General features: G+C 47.7%; 1 protein-coding gene across 4 annotated transcripts in view; it reads left to right on the forward strand.

Annotated features, from left to right (window-relative positions):
* PLXNA4 (plexin A4) overlaps window positions 1–25,000 on the forward strand; it is a 365,933-nt gene that overhangs the window by 13,105 nt on the left and 327,828 nt on the right. For all 4 annotated transcript variants that reach the window (XM_077770662.1, XM_077770661.1, XM_077770660.1 and 1 more), the window contains exon 2: window positions 4,183–4,365. In XM_077770662.1, the coding sequence (XP_077626788.1) occupies window positions 4,183–4,365 (183 nt within the window). The remainder of the gene's footprint in view (window positions 1–4,182; window positions 4,366–25,000) is intronic.

The raw sequence follows: 25,000 nt of genomic DNA on the forward strand, positions 1-25,000 counted from the left end.
CATTCCCAAAGGACTTAGTAAACGCCAGTGATCTACGTGAATTAAATCATGTAACCCTTACCACTGCACTAGGAAGAATATAGTATTATTTTTTCATAGTATTATCCCCATTCTACCAGTGGTAAGCTGAGACATGCAGAGGTTAAACGACTTGCCCAAGGTCTCACAGCATTACGTGGTAGAGTTGGGATTCAAACCTAGACATTCTAATTCTAGTTCCTCAGTGTTAACCACTGTGAAACTCAGGCTTTTATTTGCTCATCTGTCCATCCATCCATCCATTAATTAAACATATGTCTTAACCCTATAAACCAGGAACTCAGCTAAGGGTACAGAGACACATAAAACATGGTTCTGTGTTTGAGCTCATGGTCCCTGGAGTCCCTTGGATCACAGGTCTTAATTTATAAGTCATGCACCCATGAGGCCGTTTGTGGAAAGTGGATTTGGGATCTTCCTGATTGGGGCAGAAGGACGTGGCCCTGGCCTGTTCACAGGGTTGCCCAAAGAGGCACCACATATATGTTCATGGAACAGATCCTTGTTTTTCCCTTGGTGAGAATGAAGTTACTCTCTAATAAATAAGCATCGTAACAATGGCCAAAGCTCATTTGTGGGAGTTTGTGGAGCAGCCGAGGGAGAGGTGTGGCTGGGCTCCTGATTACAGTGGGGTCCGGTCCACTCCGGGCTCCTCTGCCTGCCGCTCTAATCTTGCTGTTAATGGGGCCCAGGGGAGGCTCAGCCAGGGCCTGAGCAGACACTCTCCTCCCCCATTGCCCAGGGTGTTCTGGAATCCACGCCAGCCCTCACCTGTCGAAGGTTTTCACCAATTAGCCTTTCCTTCCAGGGCCCACACGGCCTGGCATCTGCTCCTTACACCTCACACACCCCAAGTCTGTGGGCCCTGTGGGGTCTTCCTCCTCCTCCCCTCCGGTACTCTAATTACCCTGTGGCTATAGTTCAGACATGGTGTGGTGGTGTCCTCAGGAGCCATGCTAGGGGCTCTCCCTGCGGCCACTCTGTCCCTGTTCTGGGCAGGATTTCCATTAAAGAAAAAGGAATATGAAATATCACCTTGAATTGACAAAGTGCTTTCCAGTTTACCCAGTGTCTTCACTCCCATTATCTCACCTGGCCCTCATGACAGTCCTATCTTGCTGCTTTACAGTCAAGGGGAATTGAGGCTCAGAGAACAGGAAGACCCTATGCTAAGCTGTATAGTTGGGAAGCGAGCTGCAGTGTGAAACCAAGTCATGTGTTTTTTCTGCTACTTTAGTGTTAACCGCCCTCCCCACCCCCATTGTCCCTGCCTTGAGGAAACAAAGAGTAAGAACCACTGTGCCACAGCTGGGGGTCCTTAGCATCCATGCAGACCTGGGCTGCACCTGGCCAAAGGCTTTGCTCACACCATTAGCACCGGGGGCCCCATGTAGATGGAGAAAGCATGCATGGTGGGGGTGCCGGAGGAAGCCATCATTGTCCCTGGAATCTCAATGCCACATTAGGAACCCCAGCTGCAGCCGTGGCCTTCTTGGAGCCTGATGACAATACCATGAGGTAGGCAGTGTCAGGTACAGTTGAGCCAACCAGCTGTCTCCTGACTGGGCCTTTAAGGGGGCTGTTACGAGCCGAAGATGGGCAGAGCCCTGGCCACCGGGCCGCCAGGCTGGGCTCTCCTTGCTTTTTCCCAATGAAAACATTTCTCCCTGGGCCCCTTGCTGTTCAAGGTGCCAGAGCGACAGAGACTTGCTGCCTCTGAGCAAGCAATGATTTAATGCTGCAATTGGCCAACTGCATATGCTCTTTTTGTAGGTGGTTGTTTATTTATTTGCTAGTGTTTTGCTCAGCCGAGGGGAAAAATGGTAATCGGTTACCGACCACTCAGAAATGTAATCCTGGGGGCTGAGGAGCCCAAGTCTCCCAGGTCAGTGAGGCACACGTTTGTGCCAGGGGTGGTGGGAGACTGTCAAACATGGCCTGCCTTGCTCCCTACCTCAGTTTCTCCTTGTTCAGCATGGACAACCATGCAGCCTCATCTACTTGGAAAACGGTTCATAATGGGCATGATATGTTTGCTAATGGCAGAAGTGTCTGTGGCACAGCTTAGAGCCAAGAAAGTTAGGGGTGAGGGCTCCTTATGAAGTGGAGGCAGGGACATTCAAGGCCATGAGGATTCCCAGCACGCCCGAAGCAGCCCCTGGCATGCCTACCATTGATCATGCTCCCATCATGTCCGGCAGGAAGAAGACAGAAAACTTCCTTCATCTGGATTTTTCCTTCTTTGTTTCTTTCTGTCCCTTTTACCCTCCATCACCTGTGTCCTCCCCCATTTCCTTATTTTAGGAAAGAGCTATAAAGATCAGTCTAGACCTTGAAAGCTCCCTTCTAACTTTGACTTCTTATATTGTTTTTTCGCAGGGAGGAGTTGAGGGTTGTGTTTGGCCTGGGCTATTCGACCAGACCACGCAAGAAAGGCCAGAGGGGATCAAAGGCTGGAGCAGACATCTGCTCTGCATGTGTCCTGCCCAGGCCTGCCCCTGCTCTCCCCAGCCCTGCCCTGACTGCCCCCATCATAAGAAGGAGGGGAGAGGTCAGGGAGAGGTTTTGGATGCTCAGCGTGTTGTCTTCCCTGAGATGGACAATGCTTGCTCCCTCCATTCTGGGAGGGGGCCAAAGGGTCCCTCAAGTCCCCGGAAAGCTGACTTGGCCACTTTCACATCGCTTTGCTGGCAAGAGCCTGCCTGCTGGTTCTCCAGATGCCTTTTCCTTTGGCTGGATTGAAGCCTTTAAAAAAGTGACACCTTGTATTTTATTTCACTCCTTTTTCTGCAAAGTCCAAAGACGTTTACAGGCATGAGCTCTATAGGCTTTATGGAAACCCATCAAAAAGCAGGGGTTGTTTCCTTCATCTTTATAGAGTGGAAAATAAAAGCACAGGAAGACAGAATAACTCTTCTAAGGCCACACAGTTCTTCTCGGAAGGAAAAATCTGGTGTAGGTTCCTAGAGCCTCGGAGAGGTCTGTGCCAGACCAGAGCTGCTCGGTGGTGGTGCTGGGGGTCCCTTGCCAGCCATGAAGGTCTTTTCCACTACCCAGTAGGACATAACCCAGATGTGACCCTGTGCTCATGTGGGGATCTGGGAGCCTGGAATAAAACAGGGAGAGATTCAGCCAAGATGGGCCAAAGCCTTTTCCTGTTGGTTCCCTGGCTCCTGAAATTGTCTGGGATTCAGGAGCAAGAGTTGGATCTGTGAGTCCCACAGGGTCTCCAGGGGACATTCTCTTGGAATGCTTTCAGGAAGGCTAACAGGTGTTCCAGTCATTTTTAGGGCATATAATGTTTGGGAAAGGCAAAAGGAATGTTAAACATATTTCTTCTTAAAAAGACTTTTCAGACCTTTCCTGTAATTGTTATGAGTCTCTTACATGTTGTTAGAATGTGCTGTGTTTCAGTACAAAAGAATTTGACCAAGGAGCCCTATTTTGGTAGAACATCTTGGGGGGCTTGGCTTCCACAGAAGACACTCTGGCAAATGCTGGTATAGGTATGACAAGGCCAGGGTTGTCCATTTTCACTGTGATTTTATAAAAGGCAGGGAGCTTGAGATGGGGCATCAAGAGGCACCACTGTGGCTTGTTGAGTTGTTTGTGAACCTTCCATCTCTCCTATTTCTCTTTCCTCAACTGATTGTCTGTACATTGTGATGCTCCTGTCACGATATTGTCATTCACGTGTTAATGTTTCTGGTTCTCTATTCTACACTCTTGAGTCCTCCTCTGTGTGTCTGTTCAATAGTAAGTGTAGATGTGGAGGCCACGTTCCCTCTCATTCCCAAGCAGAGCTGCCTGGAGCCCATGCTCATGGGTGTTGGCCCAGTGCTCTCCAACTTGATGGTGATGATGGGCCATCTACATTACGAAGATGGCACCCAGAGGGGTTGGAGGAGGGGCAGAGAGACCATGGAGGACAGGAGAGGAAAGAGACTCTAGGGATCTGTGTTTTTTTGCCATGGTCCTACTACCTATTTAGACTGACTGTTAACAGGTCATCTAGTTTCCCTGGAGCTGAGTTTTTCTTGGATTTTTCCAAGAAGGATTCTTCTAGCCCTGTCATTACCTGACTCAATACTTCTGCTTATTGTCCTGATGTTCCCTCCTAATTTTTCTCTTTTTAATTTTCAGCTCTTAACCATTGATGATAATTTCTGTGGCCTGGATATGAATGCCCCCCTGGGCGTGTCCGAGATGGTACGTGGCATTCCCGTCTTCACAGAGGACAGGGACCGCATGACTTCTGTCATTGCTTACGTCTACAAGAATCACTCTCTGGCCTTCGTGGGCACCAAAAGTGGCAAGCTGAAGAAGGTAGGAATGAGATGCAGTCATTTTGATTATTGTGAAGGCCATCTATCCCCGGTGGGATGGATATTCTCTCATGCTTTTTAACTACTTTTGGGCCTGGTGGGAAAGTGATACAGGTTTGAGCTAAGGAGATATGTTGCTCTTGAAGTCATGAATAACAACCTGTCCCTTCTCTGTCTTCGTGTGGAGGGTTACTGCAGGCATCACAGTGGGCGAGTGTGTAGATTTGCCTCTTTCCTAGGTCTGGTATGCACATGGAGGAGTTATCGCAGTCTCACTAGGTCATCCTGAATGGCGTGCTCTGCTCAGCTTGGGTTTGTGCCCTAATGCAAAGGCTGTCTAAGGGCTGAGTGGTTAGGGAAGGTGGGCAGGGGCAAGGAATGTACCTGTTCCTCTTGCTTCAGCCCTTTTGACTGTTGCATCTGTCTGGAATCCATGCAGGGAAACAGATGGGGGAAAGTGAAGGACCTGCTAGAGTCAGTGTTGGGGCTGAGAGGCAAATCATGGGATGAAGAAACCATGGATATTGTTGGAGCATAGAAATTGCTTGAGGTGGAGTAGAATGGTGTGATCTGGGACCAGAGCTTTTCCTCCTCGTCCTCCAGAAGCTTGCTGGCTCTGGGTGCTGGGTGAGTTTGGCCCCTCAGCAGTTTTGGGGGCACCTTTATATCCAAGAGTCTTCTCTCACCTGCTGTGCTCAGGCTTTTTATCTCAATGAGTTAAAGCTGGTGCCCTGGAGAACCCCCCTTGATTGGATCAAAAGCCTTCCTAAAACTAAGCAGCATATCCTGTCTTGTGTTAGCTGGTAATTGCACTTCAGTCTTGTCCCAGGGAGTGTTGGTGGACCCACATGGAGCTCCTGCTTTTTTTATTTAATAGACTTCCCTTGGAATTCTCTGGATATTGTGTGATTTATACTGAGAAAGTGACACTGCCAGATCTAAGACAACCTTGAGTTCTACTTTTCTCTTTGATGCGTTTCTGGGCATTAGCTCGACACGGTCAAGGGGAAATGCTTTTGGCAAATCTAGAAGACTTTGCCTACTCTCCCATCCTACTGTGTAGCAGCCTGGCAGTCATATCTTTCTTTAAATTCTACATCTCTTGGAACAGGCAATGGGGCTGGCGTGTGAGAGTACGGAGGAGGAGAGGCAGGGAGAGGTGTGTGTGAGTTGGGGGATGTGCAGGGAGTAGTTACATGGGCAGTATCTGGAAGAGGAAGCACATGTTGGTGAAATGCCATGACGCTCCACAGAGATGATGCGGGTGGCATGCCACCATCTGGTACTGCCAAAGAGGTAACCAGGAAATCGTAGTGTATGGCCTTACACATCTAATTAATGATTGATTCAACCATCATCTACATAGCTTTAAGAACTATACTTCATAGTTCCCTGCCTTATTCAGAAGACTATATTAAACATGATTGAACGTTCTGTTGCTGCCTTGGCCTCCTTGTTGTGATTATTGCTCACATATTGAACTGACTCTTGTGGATGCCCGAGAACATGCCATGTGCGAGGCATAGGTGTGTTGTCCTGGCACGACTCCTGTGTCTTGTTGCCACTGCCTTCTGCCTCTCCCTTTAGTGCACATTGCCACTCATCACCTCCAGCTGCTGTCAGGAACCCTGGGCGACTCTGGTCTTTCCCCCTCCCTCCATCTGTGGCTTCCAGCTTTTGGTGGGTGGGCTTTTCGGTGAGATACCCAAACTTGCTGAAATTGTGTCTGCTAAGCCACAGTATAAACTGAGGAGGGAAGCACCCGAGCTTTGGAGCAGGGGCCTTGAGGGTGTTTCTGTTGGATGTTCAGATGATTTCATTCTTTATTATGATTCAGTGAGTTTGGTTTGCTAGAAAAGTGAGTTCCAAATACCAAAGGCATTCCCGTATGCAGTTCATACAATGAAATGTCTGTTGACCTGTTCGGCCTGGCCCGATGGGTGAATAAGCACTACTGAGAGTGAAAAATAAGCAAGGCGATTTGGGGCACCTCAACTCTTTTCTTTAGTGAGCCCTATCTCTGCACAGTAGAGAAGTAACGTACCTCACTGTGCTAAAAAGATTCCCACCCACTAAACTTCCTACTCAGTGCAACAGGATCATTTACTTGCTGGCAAGACTGAACAGATCATGTAGGAGGCTTTTTTGTGGGGGGGAGGGGTGTCATTGTCTGAGCTGGTCAAAATATGGTGTCCATGAAATAAACATTGAGAGTTCAGGGCACGTAACAGAACAGTTATTCTCTCTCAGGGGGTAAAAAGAGCCATGCTTCCTGGCCACAGCTGCATTGTAAACCCAAGGCAGTCAACTTGCAAATATGTGCTGTTGGCCAGAGGGTGGATGGAGGTCGTGGGGGCTGGCTGCCTCACGCCCGTGGAAGCCTGGCCCCTGATAGGGAGGTCAGAGTGAAGCATATCCCCATAACGGTGGCTGAGGACCCTCCCTCTGGGAGGCTGGGCACACAAGTGCTTAGGGAAAAGCTTTTGGGGTAGGCTGTAAGCAGAGCCTTGCCTTCAGGTGTCCACCGAGGACAGTAAGGCCAGCAACGACAGGCACCACCTGACCAGGAGGCTCGGGGCTTTATAAACCTAGGGCTGGCATTTCCCATTTTTTACTTTGGGGAGTTTATATAAGAACAGTTCTGTTTCAGCCACCTGGGACGTTCCATTTAATTTCCAGAGCAGTAGTGGGATTGGTGAAGCATAAACATCTGAGAAGTAAAGAGCAGAGAGGGTCATGTGGGGGGAATGAGCCAGCGGCCCTCCTGGGGAAAGCCAGGGCATTGGGGCAGCCAAACTTTCTGCTCCACAAGCTCAGAGTGGCAGCCTTTTTAATAGTTTTGCTGGAGCTCAGCTACTGCTGCTGCAGACTCAGCACAGCCGGCCCAGGGGACAGAGTTGGGAAAGGAAGGCTGGGCCGCCGAGTCTGTTGTTTGAAATAATAAAGAGCAAAACTGGCCAGTTTATTTATTTTTTCTAAACAATAGAATTTCCCACCACCCCTGCTTGCTGAGCACTAGCCACTCCTCTTTCCTTGCCATGAGTTTGTATTGCTTTTCCCAGAGGTTATCAGACCACATTCACCTTTTGGGCAGAGGCCCAGCCGTGAAATGCTTTGGGGCTGCAGGAGGATTTTGCAGGAAGTTTCATGAGCTCCTGCAACCAGGGGGTGAGAATAATGGAAATCACACTGTAGCCGTAATTACAGAGTTGTCTTCTCCGAGCCCTGTAATAATCTCCTGTGTGTATCAAGGGCTTCACAGGGTTCTTTGCAATATGACAAGAGACTCTTTGTGNNNGGGGTTTGCTGTGAGTTTCAGGGGTCTCGGAGCTAGACTGTAGCTATCCATAGGCTGCCCTCAAAATTACTGACTTTTCCTATTGTTTGAAAGGTGTGGGTCCTCATCATTTGCTCCTTGCCTCTGATGACCATAATTTCACTCCTTTAGTGCACACATCACATGAGGCAGAGGGAAAGGAGGTGAGGAAAGTGCCAATTTGGATGTCTTTTATGTTTTCTCGTTGTGTGTGTGTGTGTGTTATGGCTGGTATTGGCAGCTTTTTCATGGCGAGCATTATAGGGCAAGTGCTGCTAAGAAACGTGGCATATAAATGCTGTAGTCACCAGGAGGTACCTAGGAACTTAGAAATAACCCACAAACTGTTAAAATTTCACCTGCAGGGAAAAAATCTTAAGGCAAACACCATCCCCATCTGCTTTAGGGTGTTTCTGTATAAACCTGAAAATCTTTGTGCCAAGTTGGGGTAATGAGGCCAGTGTGACCAAAATCTCTTTGCTTAAATATTTTGGCTGGAACCCTCTTTCCTTGCCTCTTGCATTCCTACCGCTAAGTGTTCATATTTTATGGCTGCTGTTCAACAGTGAATTACTGCCTGACATTAGGGGGGGAGACTAACGTTCATTGTGAGCCAAAACATCGTAAACTTCCACTCGAGGTGTGATTGCTCCTTTCATTTGGTGATTGCATCGTTCCCGAGTGTTTAGCTAGGTTAAACTACTCACACCTAAGGGGCAGAGCACTTCATGGAGACTGGCTAAGCAGAACTCTGGCTGGCCCAGCTACTGGCTTGTAGTAGGATAGGTACCCATGTATATGACATACCAAGCCTTACCAGCCTCTCTGGATAGGAATCGAGTGTGTGTCTGCATGGAGCGTCAATAGGAGTTGATGTCATAAAAATCATTCTTATTAGGAGTTATGATGCACATGAATTTAATCTGCCTATTTTTTTTTCTTGACCCTGTTTTGAAATCAATTTGCTTGTGTTCCGTATACCCCAACCATGGATCCAGAAAGTCAAATAAACAGTAGAAGAGTGGGATAGAAGAAGACCCACCTAGGTCTATATTATTCTGACCATAAATTCTCAGCAATGGATGCTGTGTGTGTGTGTGTGTGTGTGTGTGTGCGCGCGCGCGTGCAACGCTCAAGTCAAAGAACAATATCAGTACAGGGATGTATAGCCCCTGCTTTGCAACTTCCTACATGTATCTGAGAATTCTTAACATTCACCTGGAAATCTGAATCAACTTTAAAAAGAAATTCATGCCATCGATAGGACTTCAAGTGGGTAAAGACATCACGGAATCAGATGGAGATGTAGCGTTGGAACTCTAATTTGCCTGGGGACCCTGAGATTAGAGCACAGGGTGCAGGTATCTGGTAAAGGATTTAGTCAGTGAGCTCTGCGAGGAGTTTCTAACACAGAGCTGCTGGCTGGTTTACATGTGCTAGGCACTCAAGCAGAAAGGACAAGAAATATGGAAGAATCAATGCTGAGCAATGTTCGTTATGGAAAAAGACCATCAAAGCATTTTTGTCTGATTGTTTTGTCGTGTTGTTTTTGTATTTCCCGCTGCTCGTTTTGCAAGTACTAAGCCTGTAGAGATCTTAGCCATGGATTAAGTGGAGAGGAGCTGAGGTTGGAGGAGGTGCAGACAGAAGAGCACCACAGATGTTCCAGGGACTACCATGCTCCTTCCATTGATGTCAGTCACCTCTAAGCAGGGGCAAGAGATGGCTGTTCTGTCATTAGTCCTTCAAGTTTGGGGATCCCAAGACCGGCCTTCATCATGCCAGCAACCTTACATCATGCCAGCTGCCCACCTCTGATCCACCTCCCACCTTTTGCAGTGCTCCCTACTGGGTTTTGAGTCTTTCTGTGCATGCTGTACCTGGTAGATGTGGACAGCAGCTGGGCTGGTCAATGTCCTCTTGGGTGTATCTTACATTCTTGAGCAATATTAAGTCTCCATCCAACCATCCTTTCTACATAAGTGTATCCCACTGGCACTCATTTCTCACCCCTTCCTACTTTGCACCACTCTGCCCTTGGGCCCACCCACTGTCCCTGTTTGGGAGGTGGAATGGATCTCAAGTGATCGCTCAGAGCGGACCTGAGCAGGCGTCGGGGAGGTGTTCTCATGACCTGGGTTTCAGCCTCACCCGCTCTCAGAGCAGCTTGACATCTTAAGCCGGGGCATAGTCTCCTTCTTCTCCTGGCATCCTCTTAAAATGCACTTTGAGATCCCCAGAAAATATTCTCTCGGGTACACTTGTCATTTTATTTTCCAAATGATCATTAGTAGTGCACATGATTTAAGGAGATAGTCTCAAATGAGCTTTGCCAATTCAAGATTTATTGATACATGTGTGCCACTTTTTTGAATCATATGTATGTGTGTATATATATATATATATACACACATTTGTGTAGAATGATCCTGATTATAAATTAAAATGCAAACCCGTTAAAATTGAAGAGAGAGCTACAGAAACACCCCAAATCATAGAGTGCACTCAGTCAGCTGATGCTCAAATACCAGACACGCTAGAGGAATTTATCCAGTGACACATGCAATTGAGGTAAAATATTGTGCTTTACAAGAACATATCATTAAAATGAAAACTAGCAGCATAGGAGTCTGGCCATGTAACCAAGACAACAAAGATGGGAGAGGATGAAAGACATGGTGTACCAGAGTGAGAGGGAGGAGCAGAGGCGAGAAGAGGAAGGGGCCCCCAGCTGTAAAGGGCCCCTTACTGCTGGGCTCGCATCTGATAGAATCTGCATCTGAGGAGAATAGAACCTTTCTGTCAATACTGCTGAAGGCTCTCAGTGAGGGGCAGGACCAGGGAAGGTCTTCATCACCTGAAATCACTGCACTACCTCAGCCACTTTGATGGATGGACTGACTCAGGACCCACCAGTCTGGAGCTCTTACTGAGGGATCTGCATAGAGTCCCTACTTGTTCTCAAGTGACATCTGTGAATGTGACCGTGTGGCTGGCCTCTTGGGAGCATCACAGTGTTTTTCCCAGCAGCTTTGGCTTCTCATAGAAGCATTCATGGGACTTTTAAAATAGCTCTCTCAACCCTGTTATATTCACTCCACACCTTCTACCCTGTCCCAGGTGACTAAGGGGTATTAGTTATCAATTGTGGTGTAACAGATTACCCTAAAGCATGGAGGCTTGAACAAAACAACATTTGTTATCTCAGTTTCTGTGGTCCAGACACTGTGGGCATGGCATAGCTGGGTGGCTCTGGTTTGGGGTTACTGACCTGACTGCAGTCAGGGTGTGAGCTGGGGCTGGACTGGGAGAGGATCTACTTCTAAAGTCATTAACTAGACACACCACACACCATGTGGGCTACTTTCCCTGAAGGCTACTCACACAACATGGCAGCTGAGAGAGAGACAGAGAGAGGCAGAGAGGGTGAGCAACATGAAAGCCAAGGTCTCTTTGAAACCTAATTTCAGGGGCGCCTGGGTGGCTTAGTCGGTTGAGCGTCCGACTTTCGCTTAGGTCATGATCTCGCAGTTCGTGGGTTCGAGCCCCGCGTCGGGCTCTGTGCTGACTGCCAGCTCAGAGCCTGGAGCCTGTTTCAGTCTGTGACTCCCTCTCTCTCTGACCCTCCCCTGCTCATGCTGTCTCTCTCTCTCTCTCTCTCCTAGAAATAAATAAAACGTTAAAAAAAAATTAAAAAAAAAAAAAAGAATCCTAATTTCAGAAGTGGCATCCTGTCACCTTTGCTGCATTCTAGTCCTTGGAGCTGCCAGTCATGTGGTCCAGCCCACCCTTAAAAGAAGGGCCTTCCAGCTTCCACAGGGGCATGGATACCAGGAGGCAGGGGCCACAGGGGCCCTTTTCGAGGCTACTTACCACACGAGGGCTCTGTGTCTGGGCCTTGGCGGGGGCACCTGAGCCAATACTTTTCACTTGTGAGTCATGTGAGAAGGGGCACAGCCTGGCTCAGGGACACTTGTGACCCGAGCACTGAATCTTGCTTCTGGCTCTCTAGGGTTTGATTGTGCAGACATGTTAGAGAGTCCAGAGGATGAACAGGAAGAGGCCACGTGGCCTGCCGTGGCCAGGGCCAGAGGGTGAAGGACAGTCCTCAGCAGGAGGCCTGGGAGCTCAGAGAGGCAGTCCCAGGTGCTCTATTAATCTTAGGGTGATAGTTTAAATGGTGAGTGAGTGATTTGTGTCAGGAGAAGAGCTCTGCGTGACCTTAGAGAATCTATGCCTCCTGGCTTTGCTGGGCATCACTACTTCTTTTTTGTAATTTTCTATCTGTCTGTCTATCTATCTATCCACCTATTTTAAAGCATGCAAAAGCAGGGGAGGAGCAGAAAGGAGAGAGAATCCCGAGCAGGCCGTTCACCCTTAGCGGAGAGCCAGACGTGGGGTTTGAACTGACAAACTGAGAGATCATGACCTGAGCTAAGATCAAGAGTCGGATGCTTAACCGACTGCACCCCATTAGGGGCCCTGGGAACCACCTTTCTTTAGGAAGGGGTCACTTTCCAAGGGATGGAGCTGGCAGGAAAGGCGATGGGAAGGGAACCTGAGTGCTTTCGACACCCAGTAAGTCCCAGGCACTGTTCTAGGTGTTCCAGATGCACAACCCTCAGCATTTCCTTGGGGTACATTCTACGACCTCCATTTTACACAGGAGGCAAGAGATTGAAGAATGCCCGAGAGGTCACATGACTTGATCTAAGGTCTGCCCTCTGACCCATTCATATGGTAATATCAAGGACTCTACTGGGGTTGTACTCTCCTGGGTAAACCTCACCTCCACAACTGTGAACAGAGGTAGTCACCTGGCTTCCTGAACCTGGCCAGTGTGCCTGGTGGCCAGAACCTTCTTTTCATTCCTTCTGCCCCTACGCTGGCTCAGGGCCCCATGCTCAAGCCCTGCTGGCTGTAACTGATTTCCCATCTCTAGGTCCGTCCCCTCTTTTAATTGTCCTATAAATGGTGCCAGATTCATCTATCCAAAACAACTCCAATCTCGTCTGTTTCCTAGTTTAAAAAAAACAACAACAACAAAGACAGTCACCTCATCCAGGCTTCTGTGGACCCCTGCCTGTTGCCCTGCATGTAAATGGCCCTACCTCACTGTTCCCCCAGCTCAGCTGTTCAGCATTGGCCCCTCATATTTTGAGTCTTCTAAGGCCCTGGCTAAATTTAAATACCAAGGAAGAGCCTCCCACCTGAGAAACAATAGGACTCCTACCTCCATGGCAGCTCTCTCTCCTCCACGATTTCCCTCTGGAGGAGCAGATATGCCCAGCCCCGTCCTGCAGCAGAGTGGGCGGTGGCCTTGGGAGGGCCGGAGCTTTTCTGGGAAGCAAACAGGCTGTGCTTTTCCACTTGCTACTGACCTGCCACCCAGGACACACTCGGGCGTTTCTTTGTCTTTAGCTTCTCACTGGAATGCTCTCTCCCAGCAGCCTGGGGGACTGGGTGTAGTGGTTCTTGATTTTTCCCATTGCAGGTCATCTAGGGTCCCTGTCTTTACTTACTTGGAAGATGGCTGATCCTACACAGATCCCAGAACTGCTTTGCAAGCCCTGTGAAGCTGAGGACCTAGTTACACCATCTCCTTACCACGCCTGGTCATTTTGGCCATCTCCCCCAACCAGTCCATCCAGGCTTCCTTTTCTCCCTAAATGCCCATTCCCCTAACTCAAGCCTCTTAGCTGTGCCCTTAGCCCTGTGCTTGCCTCTCTCCACTGCCACCTCTCAGCTCTTGCCTGTTTCTCCCTGTCATTAGGTAGTATTGTACTTGTGCCAAACAAACATCCACTCACAAACATTTTCTTGTCCAATTCACCCAGGACGACTGTGAGGCTAGTGAGGCCAGGGGAAGCTCTGGCTCCACAGTTCCTTTCAAGATTTGGTGACTTGGAGGACAGTGACTTGAGGGGTACCCATCACCCCCAAGCCACCCCTTGATGCCCATCACCAGGTGGCATTATCTCCATTGTTCACTGCAGAGCTCAGTTCACTGCAGAGCTCAAGGCCCAGGAAGGTGAGGAGTGGGAGCCCATCTTCATCATATCTCGTGTTGCTGGCATAGCTGGATGGGGACTCAGGTCTACCCTGTTGACCTGCTTTGCCCACATGAGTCCCATTAGGAAAACAGGGCCAAGGAGTGGGTCTGAGAGCAGTAGGTGTTGGCTCATAGGCTCTCCCTTCTTGAGGTCATTCTCAGTCTCCTGAAACAGTGGCATCCCCAGTGCCTCCCTTGCTCCCAGGTTTTCTGCTTTCCAGAAGAATCTTTCAGAAGCCCCCACCTTCCCCTCCACCCAAGGCTCCTGAAGCCTTGGACGCAAGGAGGGTGGAAGGGAAAGAGAACAGGAAGGAGAAGACTCTCTCTCCTGCTCTTGCCAGGAGGATGGATTGTCTTTCTGCTCAACCACTCCCGTCGCCCCCCCCCCCACCAAGATGTGAGCATGCTGGGGTGGGGGCAGCTGAGCCAGAGTGTGCCCCAGTGGTTGGACTTGAGAGGTCAGCTAATGCTGAAGCCACTGTTCGACTTGCTCTCACCACAGCATCTGAAACTTCACCCAATTGCTACTGCTTTTTAAGTCTTCACACTAGGAGGCTTCGATGCCAGTGGGTTTTTAGGCAGACTTATACCCAAGGTCCTATGAGCATCTCATGTACTTTGTGTTTTTGATAATAGTGAAGATGGTTAGAGAGCGTTGGTTTATTCTTTAAGATCTGCAATTTTATACATGTTTTAACTAGGTCTCTCTGCTGGCTCACCAACATTTCCTCCAGTGATCATTCAGCTCTTTCCATTTTGCTTTAGCCTACTCCAAAAGATCACAGCACTTAAACATGATTTTCTACCAGAAACAGGACTCCCTGTGGGGATTTCTCACAATGGCCAAGTAGGTTTTTTGAAAAGTTGCGTGTAATTATATTTTAAAAGCTTCAGATTAGCATACATAGATGATCTTTGTTAATCTTTATGATCACAGCTGTTTTGGGGCCTTCCCTCAGACATACTGGATGTGGGAGAAGAAAATACATTTTAAAACTCACTTACAGGGTGAGTTTCTTTTAGATCCTATGAGGTGTTTCAGGCAGAATCAACTTAGGCCTTGGGTAAACCTGAACTTGCACATCGTTGACTGTAAGTGCCACCATGGCAGCTGGGGACACTAGATCCCACCATGATCTGGGCAGCATCGAGGCCACATGGACTGGAAGCACTATTTCATTGCCTCAAATAGGCTGTGGGCTTCTTTATCCAATGGAAAGATCATGAGTTTTTGGGGAAGAGATATGAATTCATTGAAGGAAACCAATGAATCCTTTTCGAAATGAAACAATCCTTTTCCAAAATGGATAGATAATACGTCCATTTTATCAATTTAAGCTGTTGTTCAGTGCTGTTTTGATTATGTAGAAATCACAGGCAATCAGAGGTTTCAAAATCTGTAGCTGAGAACGTCTTCTGAAAGCAGTTTAGTTATTTTCTTCACATAAAAAAACACGGTTTATTAATATAGCTGGATTTTTGTCCCAGTGTGTCTAAACCTTCCCAGTTAGATTTCAGGTGCCCCATGTAGTGCTGTCTGAAGGTAACAAGTGTATCTGAAGACTGACTGTTGAGGCTTACAGTACATGGGTGTGTGTAGAAGTGTATCAGCTACCTTAGGCTAAGTTATGTTGTGGTGACAAATGACCCCTGCATTTAAGTAGCTTACCGCAATAAAGGTAATTTGCAGCTCACATTCACGGGCACCCTGGTTGGGTGGCAGCTGTGCTCCACATGATTTATTTGGAACAGAGAAGAGCATCCCCTCTGTCTAGAACATGCCAATCTTCCATCTGAAGGAAAAGAGAGATGGTAGAACTACCTGATGGCTGTTAACCTGCCTTTTGGAGGTAGTACACATTATTGCCATTCATATTTTATTTTATAAAACCAGAGTGAATGGTGTGGGGGATATAGCTGTGCCACAGGAAGAGACCTGATGTGCATATGTGTGGGGAGGAGTAAGGGAGGGACAGAGAATGTTTTGTCAATAGCATAGTTTACCATAAAGACTATTAGTGTGGACGTCAACATTGAGTCAAGAAATATCAAATTAGGGGCACCTGGGTGGCTCAGTCAGTTAAGCATCTGACTTCGGCTCAGATCATGATTTTATGGTTCATGAGTTCAAACTTCACATTGGGCTCTGTGCTGACAGCTCAGAGCCTGAAGCCTGCTTCAGATTCTGTCTCCCTCTCTCTGCCCCTCCTCTCAAAAATAAACATTAAAAAAAAAAGAAATATCAACTTGGCCATCTGTAATGTGTGTAATGTGTCATCTGTGTCTCCCTCTCTCTGCTTCTCTCTCTCTCAAAAAGAAACATTGAAAAAAAAAGAAATATCAACTTGGAAAGGAAAATATCTGTAATATTACATTACATAAAAGAAATAGCTGTAATGTGCTAGATGTTTCTTGACTTAGAGAGCTGTGGTCTCTTCTGGATTAATACTGGAGAAAAATGTGTGAGAAATATAGGATATGGTTGATTTCATATCATCAACCCCAGACCTAGTGTTGGAGACTTTTAAAAAATGAAATTGTCTATCAGCTGGGGTTTTTTTTTATGTGTGTGATTTGCTTTTTCTCTGAAAACCAAAACAAGAGTTACTCAGTTCTTTCTATTAATTGGGCTCTGCATGCTTGTATTTCCCTGGATTCAGTTTTCCACAAGAGTGAGGGCACTTTTCTACTTAAATACAAAGATCAGATTTTGCTCAGCAGATATCTCTGGGGATAATTACACTGTCCCAATTTATTAGATCATTTCTCTTACCTACAATTAAATGGAGCCTCGTAAATTGATTTTCCCCGAGTAACTTAACCCCCGAAGATTTCCCCACTTTCCCCTCTAAACTCTACTTTTCTTATTGTGAACTCTGAAATTCATTCTGGACACAGGCAGGACCTCTGGCCCCTACATTTCATTCCTCTGGGCAGTGAATCCAATCTGGGCATTCTGGTTCCAAAGCTGGCTTCCTACTCAGGGCCAACTCATGGACCCCCTTATTGGGGCTCCCTACCACACGCTGCTCTCTGGAAAAGGCAGAAGTGCAGAGCTGGAATCCTGAGTGGAGGAAGTCATCCTGCAGACTGGTTTGAAAAACATTGATTTTTAGCTCTCAAACTTATTTTGTAGACTGCCAATTTTTTGGCTGGCATGTCTTAAACTTACATCATATTGATGATGCATGAGAATCATTGAGCATCCATAACTGGGGAAAATGATATGTATTTTCATGGCTGAGCTGGTGACAGCGATTGTGAGGGCCTTGGCAGTCACAGAAAGCTGATGGGGGAGTTGTTCTTTTGCAAATATGCTAGGAGGGCCCCTCTTATCCTTTCTAAGCTTTCCACCTTTTGTTTCCAGATAGATAAGACATATACTCACACATGCACGTTTGTGCACACCCTCCCATATATACACACACATTCATGTCATAAACATGTGCGTGCACCTAATCCCCACATGTACCTGTGCGCACCCATGCATGCCCACTTGGGAGCCAGACTCCTCTCTTTGCACTGAAGCCCGAGGCTGATCCTCCCATGTGCCGCCCTCTCTGACTGGGCCCCACCTCCTTCGTGCTCTCTCTGGGAAATTAGCAGCACACCATCTAATCAGTTTACCTCTGACTCTCCCACTTTGGCTTCGAGATGATGACAGAGTGGAGCTATTTAGCTGTCAAATCGCTGACTATTGCCCAGATGGACAGCATCTCAAACATCAGGGTGGGTTCTTTCTCCTCCGTGTGTGTGTGTGTGGAGGGGGGGGCGGGTAATGAATCTCCCAGTTGCTTTTTTAAGTGCTTCTTGCATCTGCCTTTCATTTTAATGCCTCCTGCCTGCTGACCTCGCTTCCCAGCAGCCAGCCTAAGTGTGATTCCCATAATTAGCTTAGTGATAATTTAATCTCTCTGCTTTAAATTTGATTGTTTTTGAGGGACTTGGGTCTGGGGACAGAGGAAGGGGCACCTTTGTGCCTCTCTGGACCTTTGCTTTTGTCTGGACTTTCTCGGTCAGGGGACAGGAGCCCAGGGGAGTCACTGGGTTGGGGTGGGGGTGGTGATAGTGAGAGAGAGGCCCATGACATTGTGGGTAGATTCTGAAGAGGAGGCTGAAAGCTCTCCTTTCATCCCTCTTCTTGTAAAGGGGTTCCCTTTCTTTGTCCCTATATCCCTTCAGAGCATGAAGGCATGTGGGTGTGGATGTACAAAGTCCTTCAAGATACTTAGTTGGGGAACAGCTCAAAAATGGGAAAACACTATACTTCCTCCGTGGTCCTGGCAGGCATTTTCTTTTCTTTTTTTAATTTTTTTAATTTCTTTTATTTCTTTTTGAGAGAGAGATAGGGACAGCATGAGCAGAGGAGGGTCAGAGAGAGAGGGAGATACAGACTCCAAAGACAAGCTCCAGGCTCTGAGCTAGCTGTCAGCATACAGCCTGATGCGGGGCTCAAACCCACAAACCATGAGATCATGACCTGAGCCAAAGCCGGACACTTAACCGACTGAGCCACCCAGGAGCCCCCATGGCAGCCATTTTCTTAAGCCAGAGAAGGGCAAGGAACAAAAGGAGCCGCTGAATGCCACCCTGTTGCTTCACACACCCATCCTTCAGCATCACCACAGTCTTCATGCCCAAGTGTCTGTGTGTTGCCTCTCCGTGGTTAGGACCCAGACCTGCATGTCATATCAAGAGTTGGAACTGACAGCTTGGAAGCCTATTTGGGACAAACTGTTTATCCACACATAAATTTCACCTTTTAAACGATGACCATATTGATAGATGCAGCCTCCATCTCTCTTACAAAGGAGCTGAGGATAATAGGACTTCACATCTGGAAGGCATTCTTTGATTCACCAGGAGGAAATAGATAATAAAAATTAAGAAGATGGTGAGGATCATATGACTCTCTGTGCTTCATAAACTTCTGAGAAGAGTCTTCAAAATCCATGGATATAAACACCCTGTGAACCCAGGCAGGGAGCATGAAAGGTCTCCAGAGATGGGCGTCTCTAGGGGAAACCTTAGATGCTCCAAATAGATGCACTAACCAGTCCTTGTGGGGTTTCAGTGTGCGTATGTGTGTGCACGTACACACCCAAGGTCTCTCTGGCAGAAGTTCAGAAGCCCAAGGGGGAAGGTGAAAGATGGAACTCAGCTGAACCACCCTTAGCAACTCACTGAGCTGCTATGACGTGAGACGGGGTAACGGGTGAATAACCCGGGTGAGGAGGGGGCACAGGTAGGGTACTGCTAGGCTCTGAAAAGCTTGGGTTCCCTCCTGCCATCTTCTGCAGCCTGGAAACAAGGTCTTTGATTTATGAGCTGATTTTTAATTAAAAGAACAGCAAAAAAGAAATCTCATTTTGCTGTGATAGGATAAATGGTTCACAGTTCTAACTAATTTTGTTTCTTCTCCAAACGTCCCAGTGCTGCAGGAGTCTATGCACGTGTGTGTGTGTGTGTGTGTGTGTGTGTGTGTGTGTGAGTGAGTGATATGGGACCCTGGCCCAGTGCTCTGGGTCTGACCCCTCTGATGCTTCTTTGCTCTCAGGGCTGACCTTGCCTCTGCATTCTGGGTCCTGCTGTGCAGCCCTAACACCCACTTCCAGGTGTACATCCTTTCCCCGAGTCACAATTTCTCTTCACAGCTTTCTCCAGCATCTCTGCTTGAAGAAACACTGTCAGTTCTGTTTTAAGTTGCTTGTAGAACTTTCTTTCCTTCCATCCTTCAGCCACGTCAATGCTTATGCGCTCTTTGTCAGAAGAGATTTTATTTTGGTGATCACCCCAAATTCTCAGGATGTTTTTATTTCCCCCGACAGCCCCTCATGACGCCCCTTCGGCACTTCCCAGAGTGGAATTTACCAGACTCGCAGCCCTTCTTCTCTGGGAGTCAGTCTGCTCTAAAATGACTGACTCTGACATGGGAGTGACCCTCTCCTCAACCCCATGTGTTTGGACGCAAACTTGGCCTTTCTTATGTTATATTTATTTACCATCACTATCCATCATCTTTAGCAATATGATATGGACTACTCTTTTCTGCAGTTCCTATGTCCTAGAAATACCGATATTTGCTATTTAGAAGTGTATTTCCTTCTATGTGAGAAGGTATTATGTCTATTCTTAGTATTTTCATCCTTCCCTCTGCCAGCGAGGTTTGTTGGACTCTGTCCATTGATTAAGGAACAGAAACCAAGGGTTCTTATCCCAACCAACGGACCCTCCTGGCACTACCCTGCTGTGACTTTTGGGCACTATTGGAGATGCCACCATGGACTCTTTGTTCCAGAGAATAAGAGAGAATCTGCCCACAAAACATACTGAAAAACCTCAGGGGACAAGGCCAGGAAAATCACCAGCTAAGATAAGCCAGAAAAACAACTGCAGAGCCATGGAGAGGGGTCTTGAGCCAATGGCAAGAATTTGGGTTTGCACTTGGTGATAAATTCTCATCCTTCTCTCCTGCTGACTCACTTTGAGGGACAAGAAACAATCACCCCCCCACTTCCAGGGTCTCAGTCTTATTTGCAGTAAACAACAGAGGGAATGAGCTCCAGTCCTCCCCCACCTTCTGTCTGCTGCTGCATTTATAAATACTCAGTCACATAATGTCCTGGTGTCAGCACGGGGGAGGTTCACAGGGACATAAGCCACCACTTCACAGTTAGAATGTTTGCCTGCCACTCACATCAAACTAAGTATGGGTATCTGTGGACTTGCCTTAAAGCACCAGCTCACCCAGCCTGCTGCCCGCTACCAAGCCCCGGCCATCGCCTGCACCAGCTTCTCTTTCATGCGTGGAGGGAAGGACCCCTATGCCCCCCACCTATGTTATGGGACCAGCAGTGACGTCTACTTTCCAACCTGTCAAAGTGATGCTTCCCAGAGCACTGTGAGGCCCTGGGGCTGTTCTGTGTGATGAGATCACTGGTGCTAAACTTGTCTTTGCCAACAGCCCAGAACCGGGTCCCAGGGTTCCTGGCAGGCTTGGGAGGTAGTCAGCTTGGTGGGGGGTAGTCCTGTAGATGCCCCAGTGCCCGCCACCACTGCTGTCTGTTGAGAGGGGCTTCCTTCTCTTCTGACAGTTCTCTCCTTCCCTTTTGGCTTGCTGGCTTCTCCGGTCTGAATATTTGCTTCTAGAGCACTTGGGTGGCTCAGTTGGCTAAGCGTCCAACTCTTGATTTCTGCTCAGGTCAGGATCTCATGATTTGTGAGTTTGAGTCCCACATCGTGCTCGGTGCTAACAGCACAGAGCCTGGTCGGGATTCTCTCCCTCTCTCTCTCCGCCCTCCCCCGCTCATGTTCTCTCTCTTTCTCTTTCAAAATAAATAAATACAACTTAAGTAAATAATGATTTGTTTCTGTGCCTGCCACCCCACCCCGACCCTGGTGGCTTAAAGGGCCAGTATAAAGCCAGGTTGGAAAATGCACACGGCATCAGTGAGAAGTGGCATGTCACTTCCCTGTTCTTGCGTGTGGACGGTCGTCTTGCATCACACGCATTGGTGTTGGGTGTTGTGCAGGTCTACCTCCAGGGAGGGGCCGAAGTTGGGTACCGGAGGCTGAAAGAGCTCTTCTCCTCCTTATGCCTCTGTGTGTCTATGGTCTGTCATCCTGACAAATGAGTTTGGAACTCGAAGGGTCCTGGGACTTTAGAACAAGACTTGGGAATCCATCATCAGGAACCAGGGCCATATGAAATGGAAGGAGGGGGCTCTCTTGGCAAGGGAGCTGGGCCCAGATACCCCACAGAAGCAACAGGTGAGGTAGACTAGCTTACCTGCTGGGAGGACTCTACCAGGAGCATCTTCAGAGAAGTCAGCTGTGGAGGGATGAGGGGAGGGAGCCCCAGGCACCTGGCCAGAGACCAGCAGTGGGTGTATTAGCCTCCTGTTGCTGACGTGACAGATTATCACAAACTCACTGACTTAAAACAGCACAGATGATTCTCTTATAGTTCAGTAAGTCAGAAGTCTGATATGGGTCTCACTGGGCTAAAGTCAAGGTATCTGGCAGCTGCATTCCTTTCTGGAGGTTCTCAGGGAGAATCTGTTTCCTTGCCTTTCCAGCTTCCAGAGGTTCATTCTTCAGTTCATGGCCCTCCTCCTCCATTTGCAAAGCTGGCTATGCCATATCTCTGGGACCTTCTGTAGTCTTGGCTCCTTCTAATCACATCTGGGAAAGGGTTTCTGCTCTAAGGACTCATGTGATTAGATTGGGCTCACCTGCATAATCATCAGCGAAAGCTGAGTCCACTGCGAAGGTCAGAATCACCACTTCATCAGTCAGGGCTGGGGAAGGAAAGAGGGGATGAAAGATGAAAGAAAAGTGAGTAGCTAGTATGTCCTGGGCCCTCTGCTACCCAACCCTTACATGTGAAAGTCTAGGGCTCTCACCAAGAAGCCCCACGTGGTAAATGTGTTTGCTCCATTTTTTCCCCACAAGGACACGGAGACCCAGACCCCAGAACCCACGTCCTTGTATTATATTATGTTTCCTCTCCTTTTATGGACATAAATATTTTGTGTGTGTATGCCCATGTGCATTTTAGAGTTAAATTTGGTTTCTTTGCCCAAAATCTAGCTTTGTGTAGGGGTGAGCCTAGGGCATGTGGAGAGTTTGGGGCTCCAGAGAGGAATCCCTTGGTACTAGCATCTTGGGCAGCTTCTGAGCATTCCAGGGCCCATATTCTGACCTCAGAGAGAGTGAGCCTTTTTTTTGTTGCCTGTTGAGATCCCAAATCCATGGACTCTCACCACAAGCATCTATACTTACAGGACTGATCTCAATTGGGCTTGTGAAAAGGAACAGCTGATGTGTTATATAATTCCCTTTCAAATGTGTGTGTAACAGTATGTGCATAAATATAGTGTGTATGTGTGTGTGTGGTGGGGGGGAGGTTGTTCCTGGAAAAGCTGAGGAGGACCTGTTTGCCGTTTTTGATGACTTGTTCTACAGCATTCCTTTGCCTGTCTTCTCATTCCGTTCCCCCATCTCCTACTTCGACAGGAAGAGGGAAAGAAGTAACATGCAACAGCCATAGAAAGGGATGTTAGGAACATTGTATGGGGTCCCAACTGCCTCTTCTGCTTTGTCACCATAAGGCAAAGACCTCCCCATCTGACCTCAGCTCTTTGGATTGTTGAGATGAGAAATTTTGCCTTCAGTCTTCACTGGGATTGAGAATGCAAACAAATAATACGATTAGGAAAAGTTATTTGTGTAGAATATGTATGGTGTGTGTACAAACATCAGTTTATAAATAATAAATAGGATATTTGTCCTTCTCTGCCTGACTTATTTGGCTCAGCATAACACCCTCAAGGTCCATCCATGTTGCTACACATGGCCAGATTTCATTGTTTCTCATTGCCATGTATAGGAGGATTAGGAGGAACTTGACGGAGGAACAAGGGGGAGAAGAAGGGCGGAAATGGTGGGGGAAAGGGAGAGAAGCAAACCATGAGAGACTCTTGAATGCTGACAAAAACTGAGGACTGATGGATGTGGGGGGGAGGGGGGGATGGGCATGGAGGAGGACACTTGTGGGGATGAGCACTGAGTGTTATGTGGAAACTAATTTGACAATAAACTATTAAAAAAATAAAAAATAAATAGGGACAATTTCTAAATAGAGAATTCTAAAGATGAATTATATTTTAAATTTTCAACAATCCCCTGTGTGTGTGTGTGTGTTAGTTAGAACTTTGACAGCATGAATGTAAAGATTTTTCCTATCTCTGTTGTAATTACATTAAACTTAACTTAGGCCCAGTTGATTCCAGACTAGAGTTTTGTGTGACTGTTGTCCAGAGTTAAAAAGTAGGAGGGGGTCTTGCAGCTCATTCTCACTAGGATTGATCAGGGAGCACACCCAGGTCTATACCCAGGGAACCAGCCAATGGGCCAGTTGGAGTCTGGGTGTGTAAGTGTGTATGTGTATGAATATGTGAGAGCTGTGTGTAATTACTTCTGATGGTACCTTCTGCATTAGGGGGACAGGTGTTTCATTAAGTTTGAGAGATTTGGAACATTTCAACTACGCCGTGGTGGGATCTTGGCATTCCAAAGTGAGCAAGCAAGGATCCCACTGCCAAGAAGCTGGTTTTCTCAGCAGTGTGGTTATCCAAGGATAGCATATTTCCCCACTTGGACACCACTGTCCTAAATGACGAGGTTATTTAAAGTATTAGAAAAACTGAAACAGTGTGCTGCCACACTGCCTCTGGGAATGATCGTTTGGGCCATCACGGGAGGAGACGGACAGTCGCTGTCCCTGGTTCACTGCATTTTCATTTTGTGATCTTGGGTGTTACCTTGCTCTCCCTGTGTGTTAATTTCCCCACTGTCTACTGCAGACCAGAAAATGTGCCAAGGAAGTCCTTGGTGAGAGCAGCCTGGGAGTGGCTTTCAGAGCCTAGGATTGGTGGCCAAGTTGGCTGAAGCAATACTGTAACAAGGCCAAGGTCTCTTCATGTGCCCCCCTTCCCCTGCAGGGGGACAGCAAGCAACTCTGGCCACTGGCCTCAGGCAGAGCCCTGAGCTCCTGCCTTATGGGTCACCTTGGCCACAAGAGTGTGTGACAGATTTAGCTCTGGAAAAATAATGCAAACTCTGTGCGCTCCCCATTATAGGTCAGTGAGCCTCACACCTCTTTTGGCCGCAAGACCAGCCACTCTGCAAAGCTGTGGAGATGACTCCAGGCAGGGGAGCTGAGAACTTCTTTTGTTTGGTTATTTGATGAATCTCAAGGAGAAGAGCGGGCAGGCAGGAAAATCAGGGCCTGTGGGGCCTCAACCCCCTTCCCCACCAATAACTTCTCAGCCTGTCTTGCAGCTTCTCCAAGTGTGAAACGAGTCCTGGGCAGTTTTACCACAGAGCTGCTTAGAGAATCGCTAATGATTCTGATGGCCAGCTAAGAGGTGGTGACAGCACATATTTCTCTAAGAGGCTAAGAAACATGTCAGCTAGGTGACTTCTCCCAACAGAAGTCCCCCGCTAGCTGCCCAGAAAGCCAAGAACAGGCACCTGCAGCTATGGTCATACTTATTTGGGCTTCTTGATAAATGGTTCAGCAGCTCAACCTTACTAAAAGAGCACAGCGGAAAACTTAGAAATGTTTTAACAATTTTAAAAAGAGGGAAATGGAGGAATCAGGGAAAGGAAAAGATGGGGGATATGGAGGTGGAGCGAATGCCCCCAGGGGAAGGGTTATACCTAGAGAAGACTGCGGTTGGGGAGCTGTTGAGGTCTTTCTGC

This window comes from Crocuta crocuta, unplaced genomic scaffold, assembly GCF_008692635.1.
Source record: "Crocuta crocuta isolate KB4526 unplaced genomic scaffold, BGI_CrCroc_1.0 scaffold266, whole genome shotgun sequence".
NCBI classification, from domain to species: domain Eukaryota; kingdom Metazoa; phylum Chordata; class Mammalia; order Carnivora; family Hyaenidae; genus Crocuta; species Crocuta crocuta.